The sequence below is a fragment of the Rhineura floridana genome, chromosome 3, assembly GCF_030035675.1.
Source record: "Rhineura floridana isolate rRhiFlo1 chromosome 3, rRhiFlo1.hap2, whole genome shotgun sequence".
NCBI lineage: Eukaryota > Metazoa > Chordata > Lepidosauria > Squamata > Rhineuridae > Rhineura > Rhineura floridana.
Genome location: NC_084482.1, coordinates 67,495,642 through 67,521,692, shown reverse-complemented (window position 1 = coordinate 67,521,692; position 26,051 = coordinate 67,495,642). Strand labels below are relative to the sequence as shown.

At 40.6% G+C, this 26,051-nt stretch overlaps 2 protein-coding genes across 6 annotated transcripts in view; both read right to left on the bottom strand.

Moving 5' to 3' along the window:
* The window catches only part of TBCD (tubulin folding cofactor D), a 213,888-nt gene extending 206,634 nt beyond the window's left edge, over nt 1-7,254 (bottom strand). The window contains exons 1-2 of one of the 5 annotated variants that reach the window (XM_061616465.1): nt 6,981-7,254; nt 5,566-5,781 (exon numbers count right to left, since the gene is read on the bottom strand). In XM_061616465.1, the coding sequence (XP_061472449.1) occupies nt 5,566-5,758 (193 nt within the window). In that variant the 5' untranslated portion in view covers nt 5,759-5,781; nt 6,981-7,254. The other 4 variants (XM_061616464.1, XM_061616466.1, XM_061616462.1 and 1 more) reach the window with 4 other exon arrangements.
* Nucleotides 7,255-8,894: 1,640 nt separating this feature from the next.
* FN3K (fructosamine 3 kinase) lies at nt 8,895-23,086 on the bottom strand. Its single transcript, XM_061616467.1, has 6 exons — nt 22,624-23,086; nt 19,991-20,142; nt 16,965-17,056; nt 15,853-15,935; nt 12,657-12,779; nt 8,895-10,613 (listed from the first exon to the last, which is right to left on the bottom strand). Exons 1-6 carry the CDS (start codon nt 22,762-22,764, stop codon nt 10,275-10,277), a joined length of 930 nt encoding a protein of 309 aa, XP_061472451.1. The 5' UTR covers nt 22,765-23,086; the 3' UTR covers nt 8,895-10,274.
* Between the last annotated feature and the right edge of the window lie 2,965 nt (nt 23,087-26,051).

The window sequence follows — 26,051 nt, the reverse complement described above, 5'->3', positions numbered from 1 at the left end:
TTTGATAAAATATGGAAGTGGAAATGAGTGATTAAATCAAATGATTTATTTCCTGTTCTTGTTGTTATGTGCCTTCAAGTCAATTACGACTTATGGTGACCCTATGAATCAGTGACCTCCAACAGCATCTGTCGTGAACCACCCTGTTCAGATCTTGTAAGTTCAGGTCTGTGGCTTCCTTTATGGAATCAATCAATCTCTTGTTTGGCCTTCCTCTTTTTCTACTCCCTGCTGTTTTTCCCAGCATTATGGTCTTTTCTACTGAATCATGTCTTCTCATGATGTGTCCAAAGTATGATAACCTCAGTTTCATCATTTTAGCTTCTAGTGACAGTTCTGGTTTAATTTGTTCTAACACCCAAGTATTTGACTTTTTCGCAGTCCATGGTATGCGCAAAGCTCTCCTCCAGCACCACATTTCAAATGAGTTGATTTTTCTCTTATCCGCCTTTTTCACTGTCCAACTTTCACATCCACACATAGAGATCGGAAATACCATGGTCTGAATGATGCTGACTTTGGTGTTCAGTGATACATCTTGGCATTTGAGGACCTTTCCTAGTTCTCTCACAGCTGCCCTCCACAGTCCTAGCCTTCTTCTGATTTCTTGACTATTGTCTCCATTTTGGTTAATGACTGTGCCAAGGTATCGATAATCCTTGACAAGTTCAATGTCCTCATTGTCAACTTTAAATCTTCTGTTGTCATTACTTTAGTCTTTTTGACATTCAGCTGTAGTCCTGCTTTTGTGCTTTCCTCTTTAACTTTCATCAGCATTCGTTTCAAATCATTACTGTTGAGGGCCCCTAAAAAGTTTCTTGCCAAGGAAACTTTTTAACTTATTCACATGCAGGAAAAAAGAGGCAAGTAGAGAAAACTAGGCAATTCCACACCATCCTCCTCTCTCTCTAAGTTTCTGGTAGGGGATCTGGAGTCACCCATCACAAAGATCCCATAAATTGTCCCATGGTACATCCCCAGAACAACTGTCCTCATTTTTTCATCAGTCTACACTTTTATTTCACACTCAGATAGCCAAGTCTACCATTTATATCATTTATCTTTTTTATCAGACAAACCTGAGTTTTTACCAACATTTATTTTTATTAAATTTCTGTCCCACTCTTTCTCCCAAAGGAGCCCATGGCATCAAACATCAACATGTTAGAACAATAAAATAAAAACATATTTTTATTTTAAAAACCAACTGAAAACATTTAGAGCATCTAAAAACATAAAGAAGCACTCACATAGCTTCACCATTATTAATTTCAAAGTTGCCATGGCCAGTAACTTTCAGCCACCAAATGCCTGAGTAAACAGGAATGTTTTTAAATTTCTCCTGAAAGTCAACGATGACTTATTCTTGTAAAGAAGCACATTCCCAATCATTCATAATAAATGCACTTCAGTCCTGCTACGCTAAATAATCACTAGGTGGCAGTCCAAGGTCAACTAAACATTTGAATAACCCCAATTGTCCAAACAATCTGGGTAGATCAGGTCTTAGCCCCCACAGGTTGTAAGAAACAGGTAACTTACACCAAAGTGTAAAAAGATGCCCTCTGTTTATGTCTATATTCAGTTCTTGATCTATGAATAAATAATACCCGTAATATGCTCTTCAGTAGTTCAAAAGCTACAACTGCTTACCAGGGGTAGGGAACTAGATCTGGTAAGAGGGCTGGATCCAGAACTGGCCCAGCCACCAAGAGCTATTTCTGACAGGTGGGTGGAATCACCCACCTGATAATCACCTGACATCAAGAGATTCAAAGTTCCCATAGCACTACAATCTGTTATAAGTTGCTGCACATTCTGTGAAAGTAAAAGGCGTCAGAGGCTTATTATACAGCTACATGCCGCAATGTTAAATTGAAAATACCCCCCATGTCATTCCGCTGCTTCCCATAAGCTCATTTCAAAACAAAATCTTATAAAATGTATAGTCCTGAACTCAGAAACACTTAACAACCCTCTAGGTTTCATGGTGATACACAAAGCACTCAGAGAGAATCTAGTTCGAGCTTCTGGGTGAGCTATAACTCTTCTCTGTTATTCACGAAATTAACAGCTTATCTCTGTTTCTATTGCAAAAAGCTGTCCTGGAAGTGCATTCTAAAGATATACACAGAAGAGGGATTTCTATTCCGAGGAACATTATATTGTCTGGGACTATTCTCTTTTTGGTCTATTTTATTTTGACGAATCTGCTTCTTCACGACGCCGCTAACTGTTTTGATGCTGGGAACTAAATTTGTTTTGTATTCTTGAACATAGAGAGATAAGGCAGGCTGCTCTGTTTATACTGTGATGTCATCAAGCCTGGAATATTAACCCAATTGTTGCTGAAATAAGAAGTGGTTCTTCTTTATTTTTGTTTTGCTTTGTTTTCGTGGTTTTAAAAATGGCAATCAAGAAAGTGGCTGAGAATCTGGAAGTAATTATGTTTCAGAAAATAATGGATGAGATTGAGATAACGAAACAAACCCTGCGACAGGGCAGTAAGGAGCTGAAAATTGAACTGAGCAAAATGACGCAGGAGCTTAAAGAAATAGGGGATCCTGTGAGAGAGGAGAATGAGATCAGAGATGAGAAAAGAAAAAATAAAGGGAAGATACAAGCCCTGGAGATTGGAACAAATGTGGAATTGGAAAAAGATCTGGAGTTTATGGATATTAGAAATAAAATCTACTGTTTGGAATTTAACGTTATCTCTGAAGAAATTAATGAAGATATTAGAGATAAAGTTATCAATGGCTTGGATAATCTTCTGGACTGGAATGACGTGATGGAGCTTGATATAGAGAAAATCTATGGAATTAACAGCAGCCATGTGACAATGGAAAAACTCTCAAGAGATGAGCCAGTGCATTTTGTAAAAAAGAAGAACAGAGATATGACTTTACAACAATATTTCAGCAACTTATTCAGAATTGATGGCAAGAAAATATTTGGGATAGAGGAAATTCCCATCAGACTCTTATTATATGACTATGGCTATGACAGTAAGATTATTATGGAATACTGATAATGGAAGATTGGACACTGAAATTACTGGACTTAACAGGACTATTGAAGATGGAAGATGGAATTAATAGGGATAATGGAATAATGGCTATTGAAATTATTGGACCTAACAGATTTTGATGAGATGGATTAATCAATATGTTTATTTGGACTATGGTTATGACAATAAGATTATTATTATTATTAACGAGATGGATTAATCGACATGTTTATTTGGAGAAAAATTGATTGATATATTTCTTAAAGAATTGAAACCTCTCTTTGACTTTTTGTGGAAAGAATAAAGTAATGTTTATGAGATTTGATGATTAATTAAGATAACTACTGGAGGAAAGTGATTTTATAATATAATTTAAGAGACAGGATTGTTATATATTGTAGACCTATAACTGATTTGATCTGCGACAAATGGGAAGTCAACATTTTATTTTTTTTGTTTAATCATTTTTGTTTTGTTTTGTTTTTTGTCTTTGAATGTTTTATGATTTTGTTTTGTATGTTTTATGAAAATTTGAATAAAAATTATTGTAAAAAAAAAAAAGAGAGAATCTAGTTCAAAGTGTAAAACAAGAGAAAAAATCCAGACCCCTGTTGGACTTTTTTTATCAGTGGTCTCATAATTTGTCAAAATTAATTAAAAATCAGCCATTCTTACAGAGTACCTGTAATCCTATTACTGACCGTGCCCCATACTCTGACCTTCATCTTCTGCAGTTTAAAAGTTAAAAAATGCATAGCAGATTTTTTACTTAATTTAAGAAATTTAACACTGGAGTCTATGATAGCTCAGCATACTCAGTGTTCTAAAAGCCAAACTCACAGCTGTTTGACTTGACTAATCAGGGGGCTGCACCTGACAGAGCTCCAGTGGCCAGAGTCATATAACAGGCAGGCCCTCTTCCCAGAGAATTCTAGGGATTGTAGCTCTGTGAGGGGAATAGGAAGTCTCCTAACAACTCTCAGCACTCTTCACAAACTACACTTCCCAGGATTCTTTGGGGGAAGCCATGACTATCTAAAGTGGAATAAATGTCTATTGTGGATGTGGCCAAGGACAGCTTTAGTTTTAAATATGGGTGGGAGACTACACGTCTGCCATAGAATAAAAAGGTAGGGGAAACCCCAAAAATTATACTGTTCACAATATTTTCCTTTTGGAAAGGAAAGTGCTTTCCCGCTGCCCAGTGCCCACCCACCCAATCTCCTCCCCTCCCCCTTACCCCTCATCCCCCCTCTGCCCCTCCCCCAGGTCAGTTTCACCTATCCTAAGCATGATTGCACAGGAATAAAACCCACTGAACTCAATAAGCATGCAAATGATCAAACCTGCCCTCCCTTTCACCTCCTACCTTACCTCTCCTGAATACAGATTGTAGCCAAATAAAGACATAAATAAACCTTGGCTACAATTCATTATTAGTCTGGAGAGAGCTAAACCATAAGTCTGGATTCAGACAACATGACAAGACAAAGAATGGCTTAGGGCAGCACAGCTGTAAAACAATTTGTGGGGAGGGGTGAAGCAGGATCTCCTGTCCAGGATCCTGCACACTCTTGCTAAGCCATGGCTTGGTTTGCAGCAATGTGTTAACCATGGCAAAAAATCATTTTAAAAGTTCTAGTATTTAGTAATGTTGAACTACTAAATACTACTGTCATGGATAATCTATCATCTTTAGCCTTCTAAAACAGAACATTAAAGCTGTCAATATTCTGTTGTAATCACACCTGCTTGTAACTTTCTTTCAAATGGAACAGAGGTCACAGAACAGGGTTTTTCCACCTCCCCTTTCCCTCTACAGTCCCTTATACTCTCTGAAAAACTGCTCCTATAGATTGGAAACCCCTTAGGAAGGGTGTGGGAATATGGCACAGGGGCTACAGATGGAGGGGGAAACTGGTAAAAATATCTCTGTCCCTTAAATAAACAGAGCAGCTACTTAGGATCCAAGCCAGTATCTTTAATAACTGCTTTCTCCAGCTATATATTATACATCTAAGCATCATGTTTCCACTGTATCACTATGACAGATTGATATTACATTTGTATATAATTTATTTCCTTAATACTTTTCAACACTTCCAATTCCTAAAGCCCTTACAAGGTAAGTCAAAACCATTCTTGTACCTAACATTGATGGAGATAAGGCAATTACAACAATGGCATTTTTAGAGAGCCAATATCCCACTCCAATAGAAATTTAGATTTATTTCAGCCATAAAAATATTACTTAATGTTTTATTTTGAGAAAGTAATAATACTTTCAATATTTTCAATTAAGCATTATTGCTTGAATTATGCAGATAGGAAAATTATGGCTTGCCTAACAGCACCTACCAAGCAATCCTGTCTACCTTTACTGAGAATAAGGTCCATGGTATCCAATGGCGCTTACTCTCTAGTAAGCATTTTCAGGATTGTAGGCCTCTTAAGTTAATGGATGATGTGAACAAGGGTCTCCTCACAATTTACACTCTTGTTAACCATTACACTTTGCAGGATCTTGAGACAACATCCCAAACTGTTATACATACCTTTAAATTTTTCAAGTGCTGTTTCTCGCAGTATCAGGTCTCCATGCACTGATCCAAGAGCATTAATCAACTCCCGTATTTCTTGACTCTCTGTAAAACTCTCAAGTATGTTTCCCTTAGCAATGACATCAGACTCCAGGCATCCGCTATCCTCTTGCTCAGACCCATCTTCATTCATCTCATTTAAAACCATCTTCAGCTCTGACAAAGTCTTCTCTAGCAAAGGCACAGGAAACCAGCATTTACCATTACAGTTGTAGTTCACAATTAAAATTACAAACCAATACTCAGCTTTTTGAGAGCGAACATACGCCCGTTTATTTTATTGGGCTTAAATCTGTGTCGGACTGTGGCCACTCTCTCCCTACAGAAAAAAAATCAGTGACTGTGCAGAAAAGCAAGCTCCTTCTCCCACTATACATCTCATGTGATTTCTCAGAGCCTCTTGTCCCATCCCTTCCAGATCCTGCCAGCTTTCCAAAGGAAATGTTTTCCAGTACCTAGGGCACTAGATTCCTGCCATGTGATAAGGTTACCTCAACTTTTAAAATATAAATAATTCTTGACACAGTATAACAGACACAGAATATGTGCCATAAAGATTGCTTGGAAATTGTTGTCCCTTTCCAAACAAAAATGAATAGCAATTGAAGTGTTTGGACTACCTAAGTTGGCCTGCATTCAAACACAACTCGAAAGTACACCACCTAGCCTGACAGCCTTCCCCTTAACCACAGGCATATACCAGGGCCTGTTGCCGTACTAAGAGAATATTCTGCATTCATTCTCCGGGAGTTGAGAAGCGGACTACAGGAAACAGCACTTTGCTCAAACACACTCTATCTGCTCATTCATTATTTAACACCACACCTTAAATACAGTCTCGTAAGTATAGAGGGAAGGAGAGGAGGAGGGGAGAGGAGGAGGGGAGGGGAGGGGGAGAGGAGGAGGGGAGGGGAGGGGAGGGGGAGAGGAGGAGGGGAGGGGAGGGGGAGAGGAGGAGGGGAGGGGAGGGGGAGAGGAGGAGGGGAGGGGAGGGGGAGAGGAGGAGGGGAGGGGAGGGGGAGAGGAGGAGGGGAGGGGAGGGGGAGAGGAGGAGGGGAGGGGAGGGGGAGAGAGGTTAGGGTGGGTTTTAACAGATTTAGAGCCGTGTAATGCACTCCTTCCAAAGGACTTGTTGTCAGACACTCTCCACATCCCTCCAGAAAAAGTCTCAAGGGATCGACATTCCCGCCATTCTATCCCACCCCGACATCACGAAGAGATCCTCGTATTTCCCTTCCCGCTACAGAGAAGATTGGCCGTCTTCACTTTCTCCTCCGCAGACCCCACTTCGCGTCTTCCAGGCTCCCGCAAGCCACTAAAACCCCCAAGCAAGCCTAGCACCCCTCCCACAGCGGTCTATGATGGCTCACCAGTACTACCTTAACACTCGTCGTTGGCGCCTACTAGAACCAGGCCTCTCCGGTACGGCTCCTCGCGTGGGACAGAAAAGCTCGAAATGCCAGCGTCTTGGCTGCAAGAGGGGAGGAGCCCGGTTGAGGGAAGGGAAAACAATAGCATTGGCTGGAAAGCGGCAATCACCCGCCCGGGAGAATTCCAGAATATTGCCTTCTATTGCAATTATTGCAGGGATGGTATGTAGATATCTTCTTCTCCCATGTTATTTTTGTTGCTTTTTTATGTTTTACAAAGACAAATACAGCAAATTATCAAGAAAAAGGGGGGATTTAAAAAGCTATCAATCATAATCATGTAAAACAGATCTGAAACAGGTGGGATGATTCCAGTTGAAAATGTTCCCAGCTTTCCCAAAACAACAGTGCCCTTTGACTGACCCAGGCACTGGGACAGTCCAGTGTTATGAGGTTAGTTGAAAATCAGAAATCAGTATTAACCAAGCAAAAAAAATATTTGTGTTGTGTTCCTTTTGATTTGTAAAACATAAAATCACACCATGTTTTGACAAAAGCATGTTTTTACTTCTAAACACTCTTAGGATTGCTTTCTAGAAAGTCTCCCAAATATGTTGAAACTACGCCCTTATTTTGGGGTGGCCCTATTTTGCTTCCAAACTGATAAGCACTCGACCACCTGACTTTATTGTTGAAGATAATTACAGTTAAAAAATTTGTGGTCAATTACAACATTTTCTTTCGATGCCATTTAACAAATAAAATAAGGCACATCAGTTTTCATTCAGATTCTATATAATTAGGGCAAGCGTGTTAAGCCTTCGATCAATTGGGCAGCAGCTTTAGTATCTTTCTTCTATCATAAATAAGGATTACTCCAACATTCCATGTACCTCAGAATGATGATAATTTGTGGTGGTGATGATTAACTGATGAGAGAGAAGAAACATGATTTTCATACTAACACTAAAATTACAAGTATTTTAACATCATGCACTATGAAAAATGGATGCCATAGGTAAGCATGTTAAACAAGAAAAATCAAATATTTATTTCAGTACCTACTTCACGTTACTATCACATTATATTTGGCCATTTTTCTAACCAGGACAGTCAATCCTAACACTGAAAGAAAGAGAGCACTTTTAAATATTTCTAACATGTTTCAATCACTACTAATTGCAATTGTACATAAGGAACACAATTTACTGACCTAATTAGGGTTGCCAGGTTTAGGGGCTGAGACTGATCCTGTATCTTTAGGAGAAGAGAAAGTCAGCCAAGTGCAGGTGTTCACTTGGCTGACTTTCTCTTCTCCTAATCATACAGGATCACCCTGAACCTGGCAACCTTAGACCTGATCTTTATAACATTGGTGAGTTCATTCATGAATTTGTAGTGCAATCCTATATTTGTTCAGAATCCCTGTGTTTAATGGGGCTTACTCTCTGAGACTTGATCTAGGATTGCAGCTTTATCTGGTTTTAAATGGTTTTTTAAAAGGAAAAAAATAGTTTTACGCTACTAGGACTAAGACTGCATATTATCTGGGAGAAAACCTTACTGAATTCACTTAGGATTATTTCTAAGTAGACATGTACAAGATTGAGTGCTCAAAGATATCATGTCCTTTTTGTAAAACAGCTATCATAAATACTGTGATTTTTCTTTCAGTAGAATAGATGAAGATTGATTCTATTTAATTGCACAATTCACAAGCCTTAAACCATTATAGGAAATAATCTGTTTGATTTATCATAAAGTTGTTTAAATATATTTAAATCTTTGTTTTGTTTTATTTGTTTTCAACATCCCACATGATAAACTTTTCAGGGGTCAGGTCATACCACAGCTATCTGCAATTATCTAATACTACAAAGGATAATGTGAAAAAAAATCCTGTCAAAGGAAGAATTACAGCAACCTTTTTATTTAATGAGTAAATGCAAGATATTGTAATGTACAATAACAGACAAAACAGAGAGGTGCCTGTGCAGTCAGGTCTGCCTGGACGCCTTGCCCATTGCCCTCAAATGAAGCTCCGCTCCTTCCTTCTGTGTAGGGGTTATATTTGCCACAAGGCACTCTGAACAAATTCCAAAACACTTTGTACATAACATGGCTTCATATCCAATTCTTTTAAAAATCATCCTATAAGACTGTAGTAGAGCATAGTGCTAAATGGCCATAGTCAAAGAAGGATGGGACTACAAGGACCAGACCAACCATGCATTTTTTCCCTCTGCTTATCTCATTGTTTCCCAGCCATTACAAACCACTATTGAAGCTGTTCCACATTTAAATAGGATAAAAAAATTAAAATACATTTGGTTTGTATTTTTAAAATATACATAAAATAAAAGCTGCGGTTTATAATACAAGAGTTCTACAACGGAAGCTTTACCTATAAAGCTTGTTTCATAATCATAATAAATGAGTTTCACAGCACAATTCTATATATATTTTTACTCAGAAGGAAATCCCACTGTGCTTAGTGGGACTTACTCCCAGGTAAGTAGGCACAAGATAGCAGCAACAGGCACAAGCTTATACCTATGACAATGATTTCTGTGTGGTGAATTCTGTGTATAAAAAAACCCCAACTTATAAGCCCTGGGGCAAGTGGTCCTAATTCCTGCTCTGCTTTTGAAATGCAGGGAAGTTTCAGAAGCCGTTTGTGTGAGCAGTTACTGTTTGAGCAAAGGAGTAATTACATCCACACAAGCCACTGCACATGTTTAAATGGGCTCTCAAGTTTACAGGTTTTGGGGATATCCAACTGTGGCACCCCACTCACCCAACTAACTTCCACTTGTGCAGATTGGAACTTGATGCCCCCATACCCCCACCCAATCTATTATGAAGCATTGGGGCACTCTCTGGAACAGACCGTGGAGTGCATGGGACTGCAGGGGGGAAATTCCTTCATATCCCCTGGCACAGATGTTGGATTTTCCCCTTTGTATTTTTGCAGCTACTCCTTTGGGACTTACTAACTATTCTGAAACTCTCATTTACACTCCTTGTACATTTGTTACAAAAGTCACTGTCTGGAATAACAAACTACACAGTTTCCCTACCTGATCAAAGTGGTTATTAATATTTTGGTCCACAATTAACAGAATGCTAAAATTACAAAACCACTGCAAGCATTTTGCGAGGAATTAAATGTGTACAAATGTCACCTTAGCATTTGTAACTTTCAGGAGACTTCCCATCATCTTTGAAACATCATCATCGATGTTCTTCCAACATCAAACGGGATCAGTTATTCTGGATGACCATGTTTGAGGATTACTTTAAAAGCTTTCGCATTACATTAAGAGTAGATCCCCGATATCCTATCCCAAAATGGTTCCAGTGGTTAATATAGTTAAATAACTGGTAAAGTTTGCTGCGCTTTTCAAAGCCTGGAGCCTTAGGGATTTTGCTGTGGTAAGCAGAGAAGAACGAACTACTAAAGCCACCAAACATCATAGCAATTGCAAGTTCAAATTCTGAATGACCATAGAAACATGCAGGATCAAAAAGAATTGGGCCAGAGTCATCTTCAGCTACATTTCCTGCCCATAGGTCCCCATGAATGAGTGCGGGAATTATCTCCAGGTCACAGAACATCTCCGGAATCTTTGGCTGTAAAAAGCATAAACAAAAATCCTTAGTCTAATAATGAAAAGAAGCAGAACACTGCTTATTTTAACGCCTCAAAACATATAAACAGAACGTGCAAAGTCTGGAATGTTATGTTTTTTAATTGGCTGTAATCCTAATTTTTACATTTTATATATTATGAGTTTTGAGTGACATGGTTCATCGCTGCTCTGATTTTGCCTGACAGACTAATGGGTAGGAACGACCGAGGCATTTTTCTTGATGGCTTGGGAATCTCTCTCACCTGACCTGGAATGTGACACTAATCAGACCTAGTTGCAGAGGCAAAAAATGCTTTTTGTTATAAGAATTTAGAATCAGAAGAGGCAAGCAGCTGTGTTTTTAGCTAATTGGAAGCAGCTAAAGCAGCTAAAGCAGCTTGGACCTGCAGTGGTCCAAGAAATTCCTCTCCTTGGGAATCCACTGCAGGACCATTGGTTTTCCTGTATCCTGTAGGAGTGCTTATTTGCTTCCAACATGCTCTGCTTATATATTTGTAAATAAAATAAATATAACAGCAACTTCATAAGGCTCTTATACTTGCTCACCGAAGGAGTGTAGTTTGTTTAAGCTATACAAATGTAATAGTTTAGTTCTAAACTTTGAAAAGGGTAGGGTGTCTAGGCAATGAGGGTAAGAGGTATAAAAACCAATTGGAGACCATAGTTTTGAGTCAGGCAAAATTTGGACTCGCTCTCCCAGGAAACTGGCCTCAGCCCTGGCTTGTATCCCCATATTGCTCGCTACTTTGTCAATGTGCTGAACCAGTGCCTGGCTGTGACAATGGACTGGATGAGGGCTAATAAACTGAGGCTCAATGCAGACAAGACTGAGATGCTGCTAGTGGGTGGTTCTTCTGACTGGATGGTGGATGTCCAACCTGTCCTGGATGGGGTTGCACACCCCCTGAAGGAGCAAGTTTGTAGCTTGGGGGTTCTCCTAGAACCATCTCTGTCACTTGAAGCTCAGGTAGCCTTGGTGGCACAGAGTGCCTTCTACCAACTTCAGTTGGTGGCCCAGCTACGCCCCTATCTGGACAGGGATAACCTGGCTTCAGTTGTCCATGCTCTGGTCACCTCCAAGTTAGATTACTGCAATCCGCTCTATGTGGGGCTGCCTTTGAAGACGGTTCGGAAACTGCAGCTTGTGCAAAATGCAGCGGCCAGATTGGTAACAGGGACCAGACGGTTTGAACATACAAAAACCAATTCTGGCCCGCTTGCATTGGCTGCCTGTATGTTTCCGAGCTCGATTCAAGGTGCTGGTTTTAACCTATAAAACCTTACACGGCTTGGGACCACAATACCTGATGGAACGCTTCCCCCGACACGAACCCACTCGTACACTGTGCTCAACATCAAAGGCCCTCCTCTGGGTGCCTAATCCAAGGGAAGCTGGGAGTCTGGCAACAAGAGAGGGGGCCTTCTCAGTGGTGGCACCCAAATTATGGAATGATCTCTGACGAGGTGCACCTGGCACCAACACTATTACTTTTTCAGTGCCAGGTCAAGACTTTCCTCTTCTCCTAGGCATTTTAGCATGTGTTTTTAAATTGCTTTTTAAAAATGTGTTTTTACATTTGTATATTTGTTTTTAATGTTTTTAATTGTTGTAAACCGCCCAGAGAGCTTCGGCTGTGGGGCGGTATACAAATGCAATAAATAAATAAATAATAAATAAATAAATACTTGAATGATGGTCCAAGAGTAAAAAACTGGTATCCAAGTCAAGCTCAAAAAAGGTTTCTGTGCTGATCCCATAAAGGGAACTGAAGAACACCATCTTTGATAGGTAGCAGCAGACAAACTGAAGTGCAAGTGTATAGATTAGGCACTAGCCTGAGAAAGCAGACTCTAGGAAGGAAACCTCAAGTTTGTAGTATAACCTGTAGTATAACCTCAAGTTTGTAGTATAATCTATAATGTAGAGAGGTGGAAATGCAAGCATGCTTGGATCTTAGTCTCAGTAGAGACTGGTATACTGAACCTTCTCTCACCATGTGGCACTCTAGCATATCCCACCTACCTTTAGCTGAGACCATAACTCTCTTGCTTCTCTATCTCCATAATCTCTCTCAATTAAATCCATCTGGGCTTGGAGCCGGTAACATATAAAGAAAGTCGGCCAGTCACTTTGCCATTCATTCACCTACAAAATGAAAATATCAAAGGGAATTATGGGGAAAGATAAAGTTGCATCCTTTGAGCACTTCAAGAGGTAGCCTCTATCCTCAATTAATCTGGCTAATCTTTTTCAAATACTCTTTCTGTTCACAGCCATAATATTCCTTAGCAAAAAATGCTGTTAGCAGCTGAGCACTGCCAATTATGATGCTAGAAATAATTCCATGCTTTCGACATTACAGGCAGGGGACCACAACAAAACTGTGCAGTGTGTGTGTATTGCATGAGCCTGTAGCTGAGGAGATTGGGGGTCAGGAGTTAGCATCAATGACAGGATCCTCTACTGTAACTTGGGTCTTACATCATATGCCTTTTTTACCTTTAGTTTTTTTTTAAAAAAACTTAAAAATGCAACCAGTCTGCATGAAAGTCAATGGAGCATAAGGCTTCTGCATACAACTGAGTGCTTGATTTGGCCTGGGAGCATCCTGAGAGGAACAGGGCATGTTTGACTGGGCATCTAAATGAAACTCATCCTCACCTCAGACTTGCAATATTTACATAATATAATGTAATATAAACATAACGTCAGGGCTGCTGTCAACTACTTTCAGTGCAGCACTCCATTCTGCAATAAGGGCATAACAGTAAACGACACTGCAAGGTGGTTTTATATTATCATCTCAGCCCAATCTGAGGATACAAACAATGGATAACAGTTGTAAACTATTCTCTCAGCTTCAGCTCAATCCCACAACCTACAAAAGGGGTCTAATACCCCTGATGACACTGCAGGGTTGTTATAAAACCATTTAGAGTCTAACCTGCTGTACTCAGTGTGAACTACTCTGCAGGGTTGTCTTAAGTCACTGTCTCCAAGCCACAGCCTCTTCCAAGCTCTCATATGCCTGCATTTGTTTTGGAATTTGCATTAGCAGGGTTTCAAAAATGTTTCACACTAAATAGGGACTGAACTGGAAAGAAAGGAGCTGTTCTGACTGCTGCTGCTTTTCAGGTGATGGAGTTTTTTTGGGTAGCTCTTACTTCCATCCCTGGAGACATTTTTTAAAAGTTGTACAGTATAAACCAGAAAATGCCCCACAAGGTTTATATAGTATGTCTACTCTTTAAAAAAAAACCTGTTCAGACAGAATCTTGCAAGGAAAGTTCACTCTTGAATATGAAAACCTACTCCAGAAAGTGTTCTGGTGACTCGTTTAGGAGGAAATTCCACTTGCTCAAGTTCAAAAGGTAATTTTTGTTCATGGTTTGCATATTACAGAGCTGGGCACCAGCACAGAAAATGGTTGCCACAATGTTGCTCAGAATCTGGAAGGCTCAATGGTGCACAATGCTGCAGTATCTCTATGTGCAATGTTAGTTTCCATCCTATCCATTATCTCCCTTAATTGGCTAACAGAAAATATGCTTTACAATGCTTTATTATAGCAGGAAGTTTAATTAGACGTCTTTCAGGGCCTGTTCCAACTCTATAAAGGTTGGTATTGGTTGCCAATTGGGGACTTGTCACGTGGAATGGTAGCTTCAGCTGCATACTGAGAGCCATCCGGTTCCAATGTAGCGGTGATCCTAGAACTAGGTACAGGATAGGACACCTACCATATCAACATTCCCTAAAGAATTTGTCTGTTTAGGGCACAGCCCTTAACAGCTGTAATTTCCCAGTATTTTGTAGCTTGAATGAAAATGGAAAATCCTTAACACAATATGTTAAACTGAAAGGGTTTTTTTGTTAAATATAAGATGATATACTGATGATACAGAAAACTCTGGGTGCTTATAGTAATTCAAGAAGTTTTACCCACATTATATGTAGCACATGTTAACTGCTAATTTAATATAAATGGTTTCCACTGCATACTTAAGTAACTTAAACAAATACAAGTGCAATCCTTTTTATATTACAACCAAATATTAATTTTTGAAGGAAACTGGTAGTTATATAGCAAAATATGTAATGATCCACTTCTGATACTGGAAAAAATGAACCTTTATTAATGTGTCCATGTGATGCCCCTGTATTTTGATAACTGTAAATATGGTAAGTGCGGGTTTATTAAAGTATACATGGTAAATGAGTGAGAGGGGGGAGTACATGGGCTAGAATGCTGGAGAATGCTGTATTGTGATTGGCTGAGCGTTTGAGTGGCTAAAGGTATAAATGAGAGGATGACAGTTGAGAGAGGGTGGTCGGTTGGTTGTGGAGTTTGGGTTAATTGGAGTTGGTTGTGGGTTGGATTATATTTGGCTGGTATTGAGGCAGATTATATATGACTAGAAACATAAAGAGGAACACAATATATGAAACCATATGCTTGTTAAATATCCCATAAGTAATCTTGTTATTTCCTGGTGTTTATAAACAAATATTTTCTTGGTTTACAAAAAGCCTGATCCCTTGGCTGGGGCTTTCACAGACCAGAAGGGTGGGCAGGGTAATTACCAAGGCGGAGAAACAGTATCATATAAATGGTGGCAGCGGTGAAGAGAGATAGTGTAACATTGTCAAGTATCCAGAGCAACCCAGGGCTATATGCTTTATAGACAAAGATACAGGGGGGGTTGTGGCCTGCAAGTGCACCCAGACACAAAGTAACAAATAAACCAGAAGGGGACTAAGGCAAAGTTCTAAACCAATATTGTGAAACAGCGAGTGGCTGGTGTGGCTTCCCTAGCGGTGGGATCTTGCGAGATCTGTGCTAGAGGCAGTGAGAGAAGAAATAAAACCCAGGATCCTGACTGGAGGGACCTAACAGGTGGTGGTCTGAGGTGGGATCCTCACAGTCCAGAATACAAAATGATCTACATTTTATCTTTTTCACTACAGAAATGAAAATGAGAGAAAAAGACAAGCCTCTCTGATGAATGAGAAGTTAGTCATAGCAACTATCCTGAAAATCTTTTCTTTTGGAATAAATATTTTTAAGTTAGAGAAAGCAGAAATCCCCAGAGATGAACAGAGGAAAAAGAAACAACTTAATATGATAATTTGCAAATTGTACTGGTTATAAATCAAACTCCATGAAGCTTATTCTCTGCATCTGATGTAAAATATTTTGTGAAAATGTGGAGCTTACCTGAGCTATATAGCCACAGCAGGTGACTGCATGAAATCCAAACTTATCCACATAGTGAGGTTCTGCCATGACTGCACCTTTCCCTGTTCAACAAAATTAAGTGATCAAAGCAAGGGTGCAACACGTAAAAGCACGGAACAACCATTCCTCTTTGAATACCCATCCCCTCTCTGATACAGGAAATGGCTTTTTTTTATCATTATCAGCAACAATGTTTTTGACTTTGAACTACACAGTAAAACCTGTAGCGCAAACTTAGCAGCAAATAAATTGCAAAACTATTCCTAACTGCATCCTATTCAAGCTAACTACTGTACTGTAGTAGTAGTTCATCAAGTTTCATCTTGAAGTGCACATCACAATAACTATGCTGAGCAAAACTTTGTGTGTTTTTCTGCCTTTTTCCTTCAATTCCTCTTACCCATTAGTTCGAATGGTGGGGAACAAGTTACACCAGTTCCTGCCTGGGGTGCATGGAGGGCCCAATCCCAGGACCTTACTGTTGAAGGGCCCATGCATACAAGCACATCCAAGGCTGCTTCCATCCCACCTCAGAATGTCCCATTTGGGGGGCTAACACCAGCTTCCACTAGCAGGAGCACAACTGTGCTCATGGATCTTTCTGCAAGCATAGTGGGGGCATCCACTGGAGATTACATCCCTCCCTCAGCCAGGGGAGCACTTTGCTGTTGAATGGGGACTTCAGTGAAGTAGATCTGAAGATTAGGATTGTTCTGTTAGTCATGACTGACTTTTCAAAGTGATTTTTATGCGATCTAAATCCAATTAATTTTGTCTGGATCCAGAATATGTTGTTTTCTTAAACAACATATTGCTCTGTAGTGATTTATAAACGAAAAATATAAATATATAGTAGGGGGAACTAATAAGCATGCCTTGCTTATATATAAAATGTTAACACTTTAAACACAGTAGTATCTAATAAACACCTCAAACTTCATCCAGACAATCTGTTACGCTTAAGTTTTGCTAATTTAAGAAGGAATTAAATGCAACTAACTTTCTCTGGGTTGAAGTAATCAGCTAATGTAGGAGCTATTATTACAAAGTTATGCTAGTGCATAGAAACTGTACTCCACCAGATACTCTACCAACTGTGTTTTCTTCTTTCTTTAATAATTCTCCAAGTTTTTGGTTGTAAAGGTGAAGATCTGCTACTTGTTCTCCGAGTTTTGCAGAATATCTAGAAAAAGAAACAAATCCCAATATTATGGATCAGGAAATTTCAAAATCAGCTTGACAGCATCAGCTTGATTTTATACAGGAAACAATACTGTACACATACCTATACTTTGGAATACTGTACACTAAAAATCAAAAGGGCATGAAGAACAAGGCTTATAAAAAGTTCATTTGGAATTGGCTTGAAGAATGTAAATCACCAAGGGCGCAATCCATATGGCGGACCTGCAGCTGAAGTCCCTGGGTCCCAGCTCAGCCGGGCTACGCCGGCATAAGCCCCTCATTTTGGCTCAGCTGGTGATCCACCAGGGAAGCCCAGCTTGGTGTAAAGGGAATGAGCGGAAGACCTGCAAAGGGGGCATTTCAGGGAAGTGTTGGAGGAGGAGCGGGGGGGGGGCTTATGCGATATCCAGGTCTCTTTCTGCTCCCTCCTGCAGCCTTCTGTCGGGGCACCGGTATGCCAGGAGAAGGGGTGGTTGAAGGAAACAAGTCTTTTGCTTCTTTCCAGCAAGCCCTGTTGGCGAAGCTAGCATCCTCCCCTCCACAAGGCGTCCAAGCGGCAGCTGGATGTGGCGGCTCCTTCCACCAGCTCTTCCTCCACCGGCTTTGCTCTCGCCAGCCTCCGACAAGTTGGATTACTCTGCCCGCTGGATGCTACCCATTAACAAGACTGACTGGCATAAAATAGCAGTGCCTTATACTGAAGAAATTGTTGATGTGAAGCTGTAAGTATCCGAAATTTAGTAATTTTCAGGTAATTCAACATTGGGAAATAAAAACAATGAAGTTCCTTTAGTGAATGTCTAAATGCCCCAGCCTTCTCCATCATGTACCAGAACCTTATGACATATATTTCTGACATTTCCTATAAGGTTCTCTAAAATCTAACCAATTGCTAGTAATTGTCAACATTCTCTGTTTTTTGACATTGACTGTAACATATACAGGTTTGAGTTCTTCTTCATGGAGAACCAGAAGGTGGATTCACATATCTCATTCCACAAAAGCAACATTTGCTGCTTAAAGAATAGTGTTGGCTGTCAATTAGCTACCAGGTTAAGTTCAAGGTGCTGGTTTTGGTATATAAAGCCCCATACAGCTTGGGACCAGGATACCTGAAATATCGTCTCACCCCTTATATACCCAGTCAATCAATGCACTCTGCAGGTGAGGGCCTCTTGCAAGGTATCATCTTATCAGGAGGTCTGTTCCACATAATAAAGGAATCAAGCCTTTAGTGCTGTTGTAGCATCTACTTTTTGGAATTCCCTCCCCTTAAATATTAGAAAGGTGCCATTTCTGTTGCCTTTTTGGCGCTTGCTAAAGACCCTCTTCTTCCAACAAGCATTTTAAGCAAAGACCTTTATCCTAGTCTGCATCTGTGCTGGAATTGTTTTTAAGATTGTTTTAAGTGTCCTTATCTTTTTATAATTCGTTATTTGCTGCCCTAGGCTCCCTTTGGGAGGAAGGGTGGGATATACATTTAATAAATAATAAAAAAATATTTTTCCAGTCTTCAGACTAGTTCAATGTGTGGTGAGAGCACAAGCCAATTTAGACACAAAGGAAAACCTTAGGCTTACAATGTGTTAAGCCACTTGCATGGCACTTTGTAAATATCCAACTGACCAACAACCTTGTTTCAGCGGTGGGTGGGTAGGATTAACAACCCAGAAAAGGCAAGGTGAATCTAATCATTGGGAAATCACTTGGGTTCCTTCATATTCTCTAAACAGTACATAAGGACATAAGAAGAGCCTGCTGCCTCGGACTACAGTGGCAGAGCACAAGCTACATTTGCTGCTTAAAGAATTGCATTGGCTGCCAATTAGCTACCATACTACCTCTGACTATAATGGCAGAGCTCAGCCATCATGGCCAGGAGCCATTGATAGCCTTATCCTCCATGAATTTGTCTAATCTTTTAAAGCCATTCAGGCTGGTGGCCATCACTGCCTCTTGTGGGAGCGAATTCCATAATTTAACTAGACAATGTGTGAAGAAGTACTTTGTCCTGAATTTTCCAACATTCAGCTCTATTGGATGTCCATGAGTTCTAGTGTTATTACAGATGGAGAAAAACTTTTCTCTACCCAATTTTTCCATGCCATGGTAAAACTTGCAGCGTCTGTGCATGCCACTCTTGAGGCCAACTCATCTTTGTTAAGGATCTGCTTGCACTTTTGGTTCAGTGCTTCTGTTCCCAACAACATGTACAACACTTACACTTTGCCCAAGCTGATTGCCCAACAGTTCATATAGCAGACTGGGGAAAATTAAAGATATTCATGGGTTCAGTACAATTAAAATAATCTGCACAGCAGAGGAAGAGGCAAGATGTTTTAAGGGAAATGGGTTCAATTTTCCCCCACATGCTTTATCCATCACCTCTAATTTTGAGCGACGCTGTCAAAATGGAAGTGCTGCACTCTTCTGAAGAGCCTTACATAGCTACGGCTATGTAATTGCTGGCGTTTTAACAGTTGTGTTCACACTTCAGTCAAGATCAAATAGCAAGATCAAACTTTCCAGATTTTATAGATTTTTTAAAAAATTACCTTGTGACGTTTGAATGCTAGCAGTTGGCCCAGTAAACTGTTCGAGCCAAAACATTCCATACAAGGCAGACAAAATAGTATGGACATTCTCAGATCTCTGACAGATACATATAATTGTCAAGATGTAGTGTACATGTTGTTGAAGTAAGTAAAGAGAGATGTTCCCTGCTGGCACAACTTCACTGAAGTCATCCCATAATGCGATGTGGATGTGAGCTTGTTAATTCCCTTAACTTTATTTTACCTCCAGAGGGCTGTTATTTAAAGACAGTGAAACAAACACTTTTCAGAACTGCCACTGAGGGACAACAGAGCACACATATAAATCCAAACGGTCAACATTCTGACAAGGACAGCAGTGTGGCACTATGTCTTACTTGCTGAGGCTCTTCATTTTTAGGTACTCCATAGCAAATACTGCTCCACCTCCTCGAAGATCCATCACTTTTATTGGCTGTGGAACCCGCACAATGTTGGTTTCTTGAATAGCTGTTAAGCTTGCCATTTCACCTTCAAACATTGTCCTAGCCTGGTTAGGAAGAAGAATATAACTGAGAAGAGTTCTTCGACTGAGCATTAGGATTTTGCAGGAAAGCAGACATTTTGTTTGTTTTGTTTTGCCTTTGTAGAAATCTATTAATGAGGAAACGAAGGATTGAGTCATACCATTGGTCTATCTAGCTCAGTATTGTCAATACTAACTGGGAGTGGCTCTCCAGGATTTCAGGCAGAGGTCTCTCTCAGCCGTACCAGGGATTGAACCTGGGACCTCCTGCATCCAAAACAAACATTCTACCACTGAGCTATGGCTCTTCCCCACTTCTTCAACGGCTCTTCCCCACTTCTTCAACACTTAAATATACAGAAATATTTAGTAAAGATTCCAGTGGGAATTGTTAGATGTGGGTACCGTTAGTTTAGATTTGTAGCCTATCCTGTCTCAAATTGTCATACATACAAATGCATATGTGATCAAAATGCTGGAACAGAAACCACCAATGGGTGGCAGAAGCCTTGCATGGTCAGTCAGTAGGCTAATGGCAGAATTACTAGTCTTGTGCACAAAGATGGTTAACATTTTCTGGTGTTTGAATTAATTTGAACATCTTGGTAATCAGCATCAACCTGACCTGAACATTCTTATGGAATAAGCTGCACATGCAGTAGCATAGTGGCAAATCCAGAAGCGCAGGGTCCCTTCATGAGAGTCTAAGGCATGCCCCCTTCTAAAATTATGCACCCTTCTAAGGTTATAGAATAATTTGGCCAGGCTTGAATACTGCTTTCTGCTCTGTCACTGTCACTATTTGATTACTCTTTCTCACTGATAGACATATTGCTTGAATTACTGAATTCAGTGTCTACATATTTATCTCCTGCTGCTACCAAACTGCCTGATGATGTAGATGAGATGCTGCCATCAGGATTCACTGTCTCTTCTGCAATTACAGAATTCTCACTCTCCACAATGTGCTTTTTGAAGTAGGAACTAATAGGAACTCCTTTCACTCTGATTGGCTCCAATCACAGGGAAACGACAAGGAAGCAAGTTAGAAGACTCTTCCCAGTGGTTAACACACTCCCTTTTAATTCTGAATGGCTCATAGGATGCTGGGACCTAGCTCCCCCAAAAAGTAAGAGTGACACACACCCCAGATCCTGGATGACTACGCCCCTGTGCACATAAGCATGCTATTCTTATGGGAAGATTATCACAATAACATAGTTCTCTTTAGACAAAATCGACATATGTTTGTTCTATTCATAGGGTTTTCATGGTAAGAGGTATTCAGAGGTGGTTTACCATTGTGAAGTTGTCAGGGATTATCAATACCTTGGCACAGTCATTAACGGTAACCAAACTGGAGACAATAGTCAAGAAATCAGAAGAAGGCTAGGACTGGGGAGGGCAGCTATGAGAGAACTAGGAAAGCTCCTCAAATGCAAAGGTGTATCACTAAACACTAAAGTCAGGATCATTCAGATCATGGTATTCCCGATCTCTGTATGGATGTGAAAGATGGACAGTGAAAAAAGCGGATAAGAGAAAAATCAGCTCGTTTCAAATGTGTCGGAGGAGAGCTTTCCAGATACCATGGACTGTGAAAAAGACAAATAATTGGGTGTTAGGACAAATTAAACCAGAACTATCACTAGAAGCTAAAATGATGAAACTGAGGTTATCATACTTTGGACACATAATGAGAAGACATGATTCACTAGAAAAGACCATAATGCTGGGGAAAACAGAAGGGAGTAGAAAAAGAGGAAGACCAAACGAGATGGATTGATTCCATGAAGGAAGCCACAGACCTGAACTTACAAGATCTGAACAGGGTGGTTTATAACAGATGCTATTGGAGGTTGCTGATTCATTGGGTCGCCATAAATCACAATCGACTTGAAGGCATATAACAACAACAAAGGTTTGTTTTACTTGAAGTCACTTGTCAATTCACATCATACAAAAGTGTTTCGAAAGAACTGAGATGGGACAAACCAGGAGGTAGATCTCCACACCACACACACACAAAAGGCATGCAGATTACAACATTTATATTCAGTGTTTGCATATTTTTGCTTTGATTGCAGATTGCTGAATTTGTGGCTAAAGGGGGACTTTTACGGCAAGGCGTCAGACGTTTGGGACAGGAGATGCCCTAGTCAGGTTCTTATTTCAGATCCCCACTGTTAGAATCACTGCATAGCCGTCTTTCCAAAGATTACACTTGACGATCCAGCGTAGAAAACCTATCGCCCCCCCCCCCCGGTGCCATCAAAGAATCTCAGAAAACGGATTTAGACCAGTATTAAGAAGCGCAGTTGCTAATGACGCTGTAGGGGAATACTCTACACCTCTCGCCCGAGTTCGCCCTCGCCCACCCCCAACATATGAGCAGCTGGCAGGGAAGGCGAAAGCATTCAGCTACCCCAGGAACCTGTTGCCGAGTAAGCCCGCCTCCCCTACATGTTAGTAACTAGAGAGAGCTCTATGCATATCGTCGTAAACCTGAGGCTTTGTGTTGATTTTGACAAACACTCGCCCGTGGTCGGTTTCATAGTTCTGCCCTTGACTTATGCACCCTCCTCCCGAGCTCCCAAACGCCTTCAATACGGTCGTTTTCAGTTCGGTTTTCAGCAGTTTTTCCATAACTGGTAAACGCGGGCCGCTGTCGCCGGACTCCTTTCTTCAAGCCTTCAGCGTGGTATAGGTCTGAGTCTTTGCGGCAAAATGCAAGCTGATCTGACGCACAGCAAGCGGATCGGGAGGGGAGAGAAACCGGATTGATAGTGGGCAGAGAAAGCCGACTCGATGATAATTATTTTGCAAAATAGTGCTGCGCTAATGAAAAAAAAAATTAAAACATGGCATCTGCTAGAATCAAGACGCAGGCGCTAGGATCGCTAGGCCTATCTCGGGGGCTGCCCTGAGAGATTCTGTATTTGTAGCTCGGCAGCCTGATTTTTGCCTTTGAACCGGCGCCCTCCGCCCCCCCCCCCCCGGGCTCACATGGGTACGAACTAAATAGATAACATTTCAATAGCAGACCACTAGGGGGAGCACGCCTGAATTGATACTCTCTATCAACGTTTTACAGACCGTGGATAGGGATTACAGCTATTTGCGTTAATAATGGAAGGCATAGATATTTTAAAAAAATCAGAATTAGGAATAGCAACATTATAAACCTGTTTTTGCAAGTAAAGCGTAAATCGGCTTTTGCATTATCTGCATCTATAATACTTAAATGCCTATGCTGGTTAGACTGAATGTATATTTAAAATGGTTCTCTTCTGCTTCATGTGCCCTTTATTAGCACCTTGTTGTGTGTGACAGTTCTCACCTGTACAAACTACACCTCTTTTTTTGTTTTTGCTGCCCATGACAGCCATTTTGTGGAGGCACCGTTGGCAGTTTCATACAAGTACCAGCATCTCATTTTTTACTACAAAAGCACTAATTAACACAATTTGCAAGCAATGTACTTCAGGCTCACATTGTGAAAATGCAAGCAGAAGTGTGGGCTGTTGAATGTTCACCCTTGAGCAAATACCATGGGATGTGATAATGATTTCATAGCTCATTGTCACAACAACACATAAACAATCCCTCTTTACGTCAATGAATGAAGAGTAAAATGGATTGAAGCAGAAAACTTGACTGTAGACTTTTCCTCATCTTGTGACAGGTGGGCTAGTCTTGCACACTCTGATTTCTATTTTAGAGAGCTAGAAAGGCATTTTCCAATAAGGTTTCCTAACTTCACTGTTTAATATATGTCTTGCTAGAGTGTCAACAATTCTCAAGTGTGCAGCATCCCCATTCTGCATACCCAGTTCCCTGCTCCAAAGTTGGACACAGTTCAGAGGGATGATATTGATGTACATGCTCCTGGACTCTATTGGCTGGCTGTAGGGTGGCCACTTAAGCATCACCAAATGAAGAGAGGAAATATATCACACCAAAAAAAGACTCCAAAATGCAAGATTTACATAAAGTTTGCATATGCTAATATATATGCAGAAATACACATTTAGAAATCATTACTATGATTTAAATAGAAATGCAGTACATCTCACCACAGTGGGGAAGACTGTGACGAGGTGATCTGCTAGTCTGTACAGTTTCCTCTTCATGAACGGTTGTTGATGGGCAACTGCAAGGCTTCTGTTTTGCATTGATATGGTTCTTTTATCTTTTAACCAGACTTGACCTGGACAGCCCTTCAAAGAGGATACCGTTAAACAAAGAACGATCCTCTTGACAGTCCTCTGTAAATAAGGACATGTGGCCACCCTACTGGCTGTCTGGCCTCTGTATAAGGCTTTATGGATTATTGGGAACAAGACCTAATTGCTCCCCACCACCACCTACAAACCTGAAACTGCCTTCAGAAGGAAGAGCGGGCATTGCTCTTCTGATGGGATTTTCATCAGTGGTGGCTGTAGGCCCTTTCCCCATCATTTACCTTATCATAAAAAGGCCAGTCTTTGAGGAAAGGGGGTTTGTTGTGCAAGAGCCCCAAATAAACTTTAATTGTACAATCCGAACATGCTGGTACGTAGTTGACTCCCACATGAAAATTGTGACTGTCTGGAAGCACCCTGTGCCTCAGCAGCACTGGCTGTGTCAGTGGTCTGGCACCGTTGCATCACTACAGCATTGTCCCCAGGTACAACACTTGACATTTCCCCATAGGAATGAATAGCAGCTATTCCCTTATACAGGGGGAAATAATAATAATAATAGTTAATTAAAAATAAAAGAATCTACTCAGGGACAACAGGCAGCTCATCTTGTTTCTGTATTCCTTGTGGCCTCAGATATTACGAATGAAGCCTGCTCCTTCCTGGGCAGCTGTTTTCTACTTTCTGTTCTTGGTCATCATACCAGAATTTTAGGAGAATGTGTTGACATGTTGGAAAATGGGATAGATAAAATAGAAGTCTGCCATCTAAACATTGTTGCCCAACTTGCCCTGCTCCTGCCAACAAACGTCCTGTGAATGCCTCTAAAACCACTTGTGCAAGAAGGCCTGCATGGAGGATCACTTCTCGCAGTTGTCACACTGCCCCTGTGGCTGAAACAGGAATTCTGGGAAACTGATGCCGCTATCAGCCCTTCTTGCATCCCCACTGTGTCCTGGTAATACGCATTTTTATGTGGGCTACACGTTGACCGAAAGAATTATGAAATCGGCATCATCATTTGACAATACAGAGCAACAGCATAATTTTAATGCTTTGAGATGAGCCTTAGGGAAGGGCGATAGCTCAGTGGTGGAGCATCAGCCTTGCACACAGTTCAATCTGCATCTCCACATAGGGCTAGGAGAGAATCCTGTCTCAAATCCTGGAGAATCGCTGCCAGTCAGTGTAGACAATACTGACCTAGATGAACGAATGATCCGACTCAGTATAAGGCAGCTTCCTGTGAGCTAAGATCAGGTGCAAAGGAGGAACCAGGAGCCAGTACTTAATTTATAGGAGAGGAGAGAGGGAATTAAAAGGGGGCTGGAGGGGGAAAGAGAACCATGTATGCCACCTTGAGTTCTTTGGAGGAAGGGCAGAACATCAGTCTAATAAAATCAATTAATGTGCAGGTTGTCATGCAGAGCTATGAAAAGACACACACCTGCCAAAATCACCTTTGCTACAAACTGCCACCATTTATTTCTGCCCACCCTAATAAAGTATGTCTCTTAGGTTCTAATCTAGGGATTCAGTCTGCATCTGTACTGGAATTGTTTTTAAACGATTTTTAAAAGATGTTTTTAAACATGTTTTCATGTTCTTAAAAGTTTTTTTTAGTGTTTTATTGCTTGTTTGCTAACCTGGGCTCCTTCTGAGAGGAAGGGCAGGATATACATTTAATAAATAAATAAATATTGGTACATTACTTTGAATTAAAGGACATTCAGCATTGTCACAAAGGGA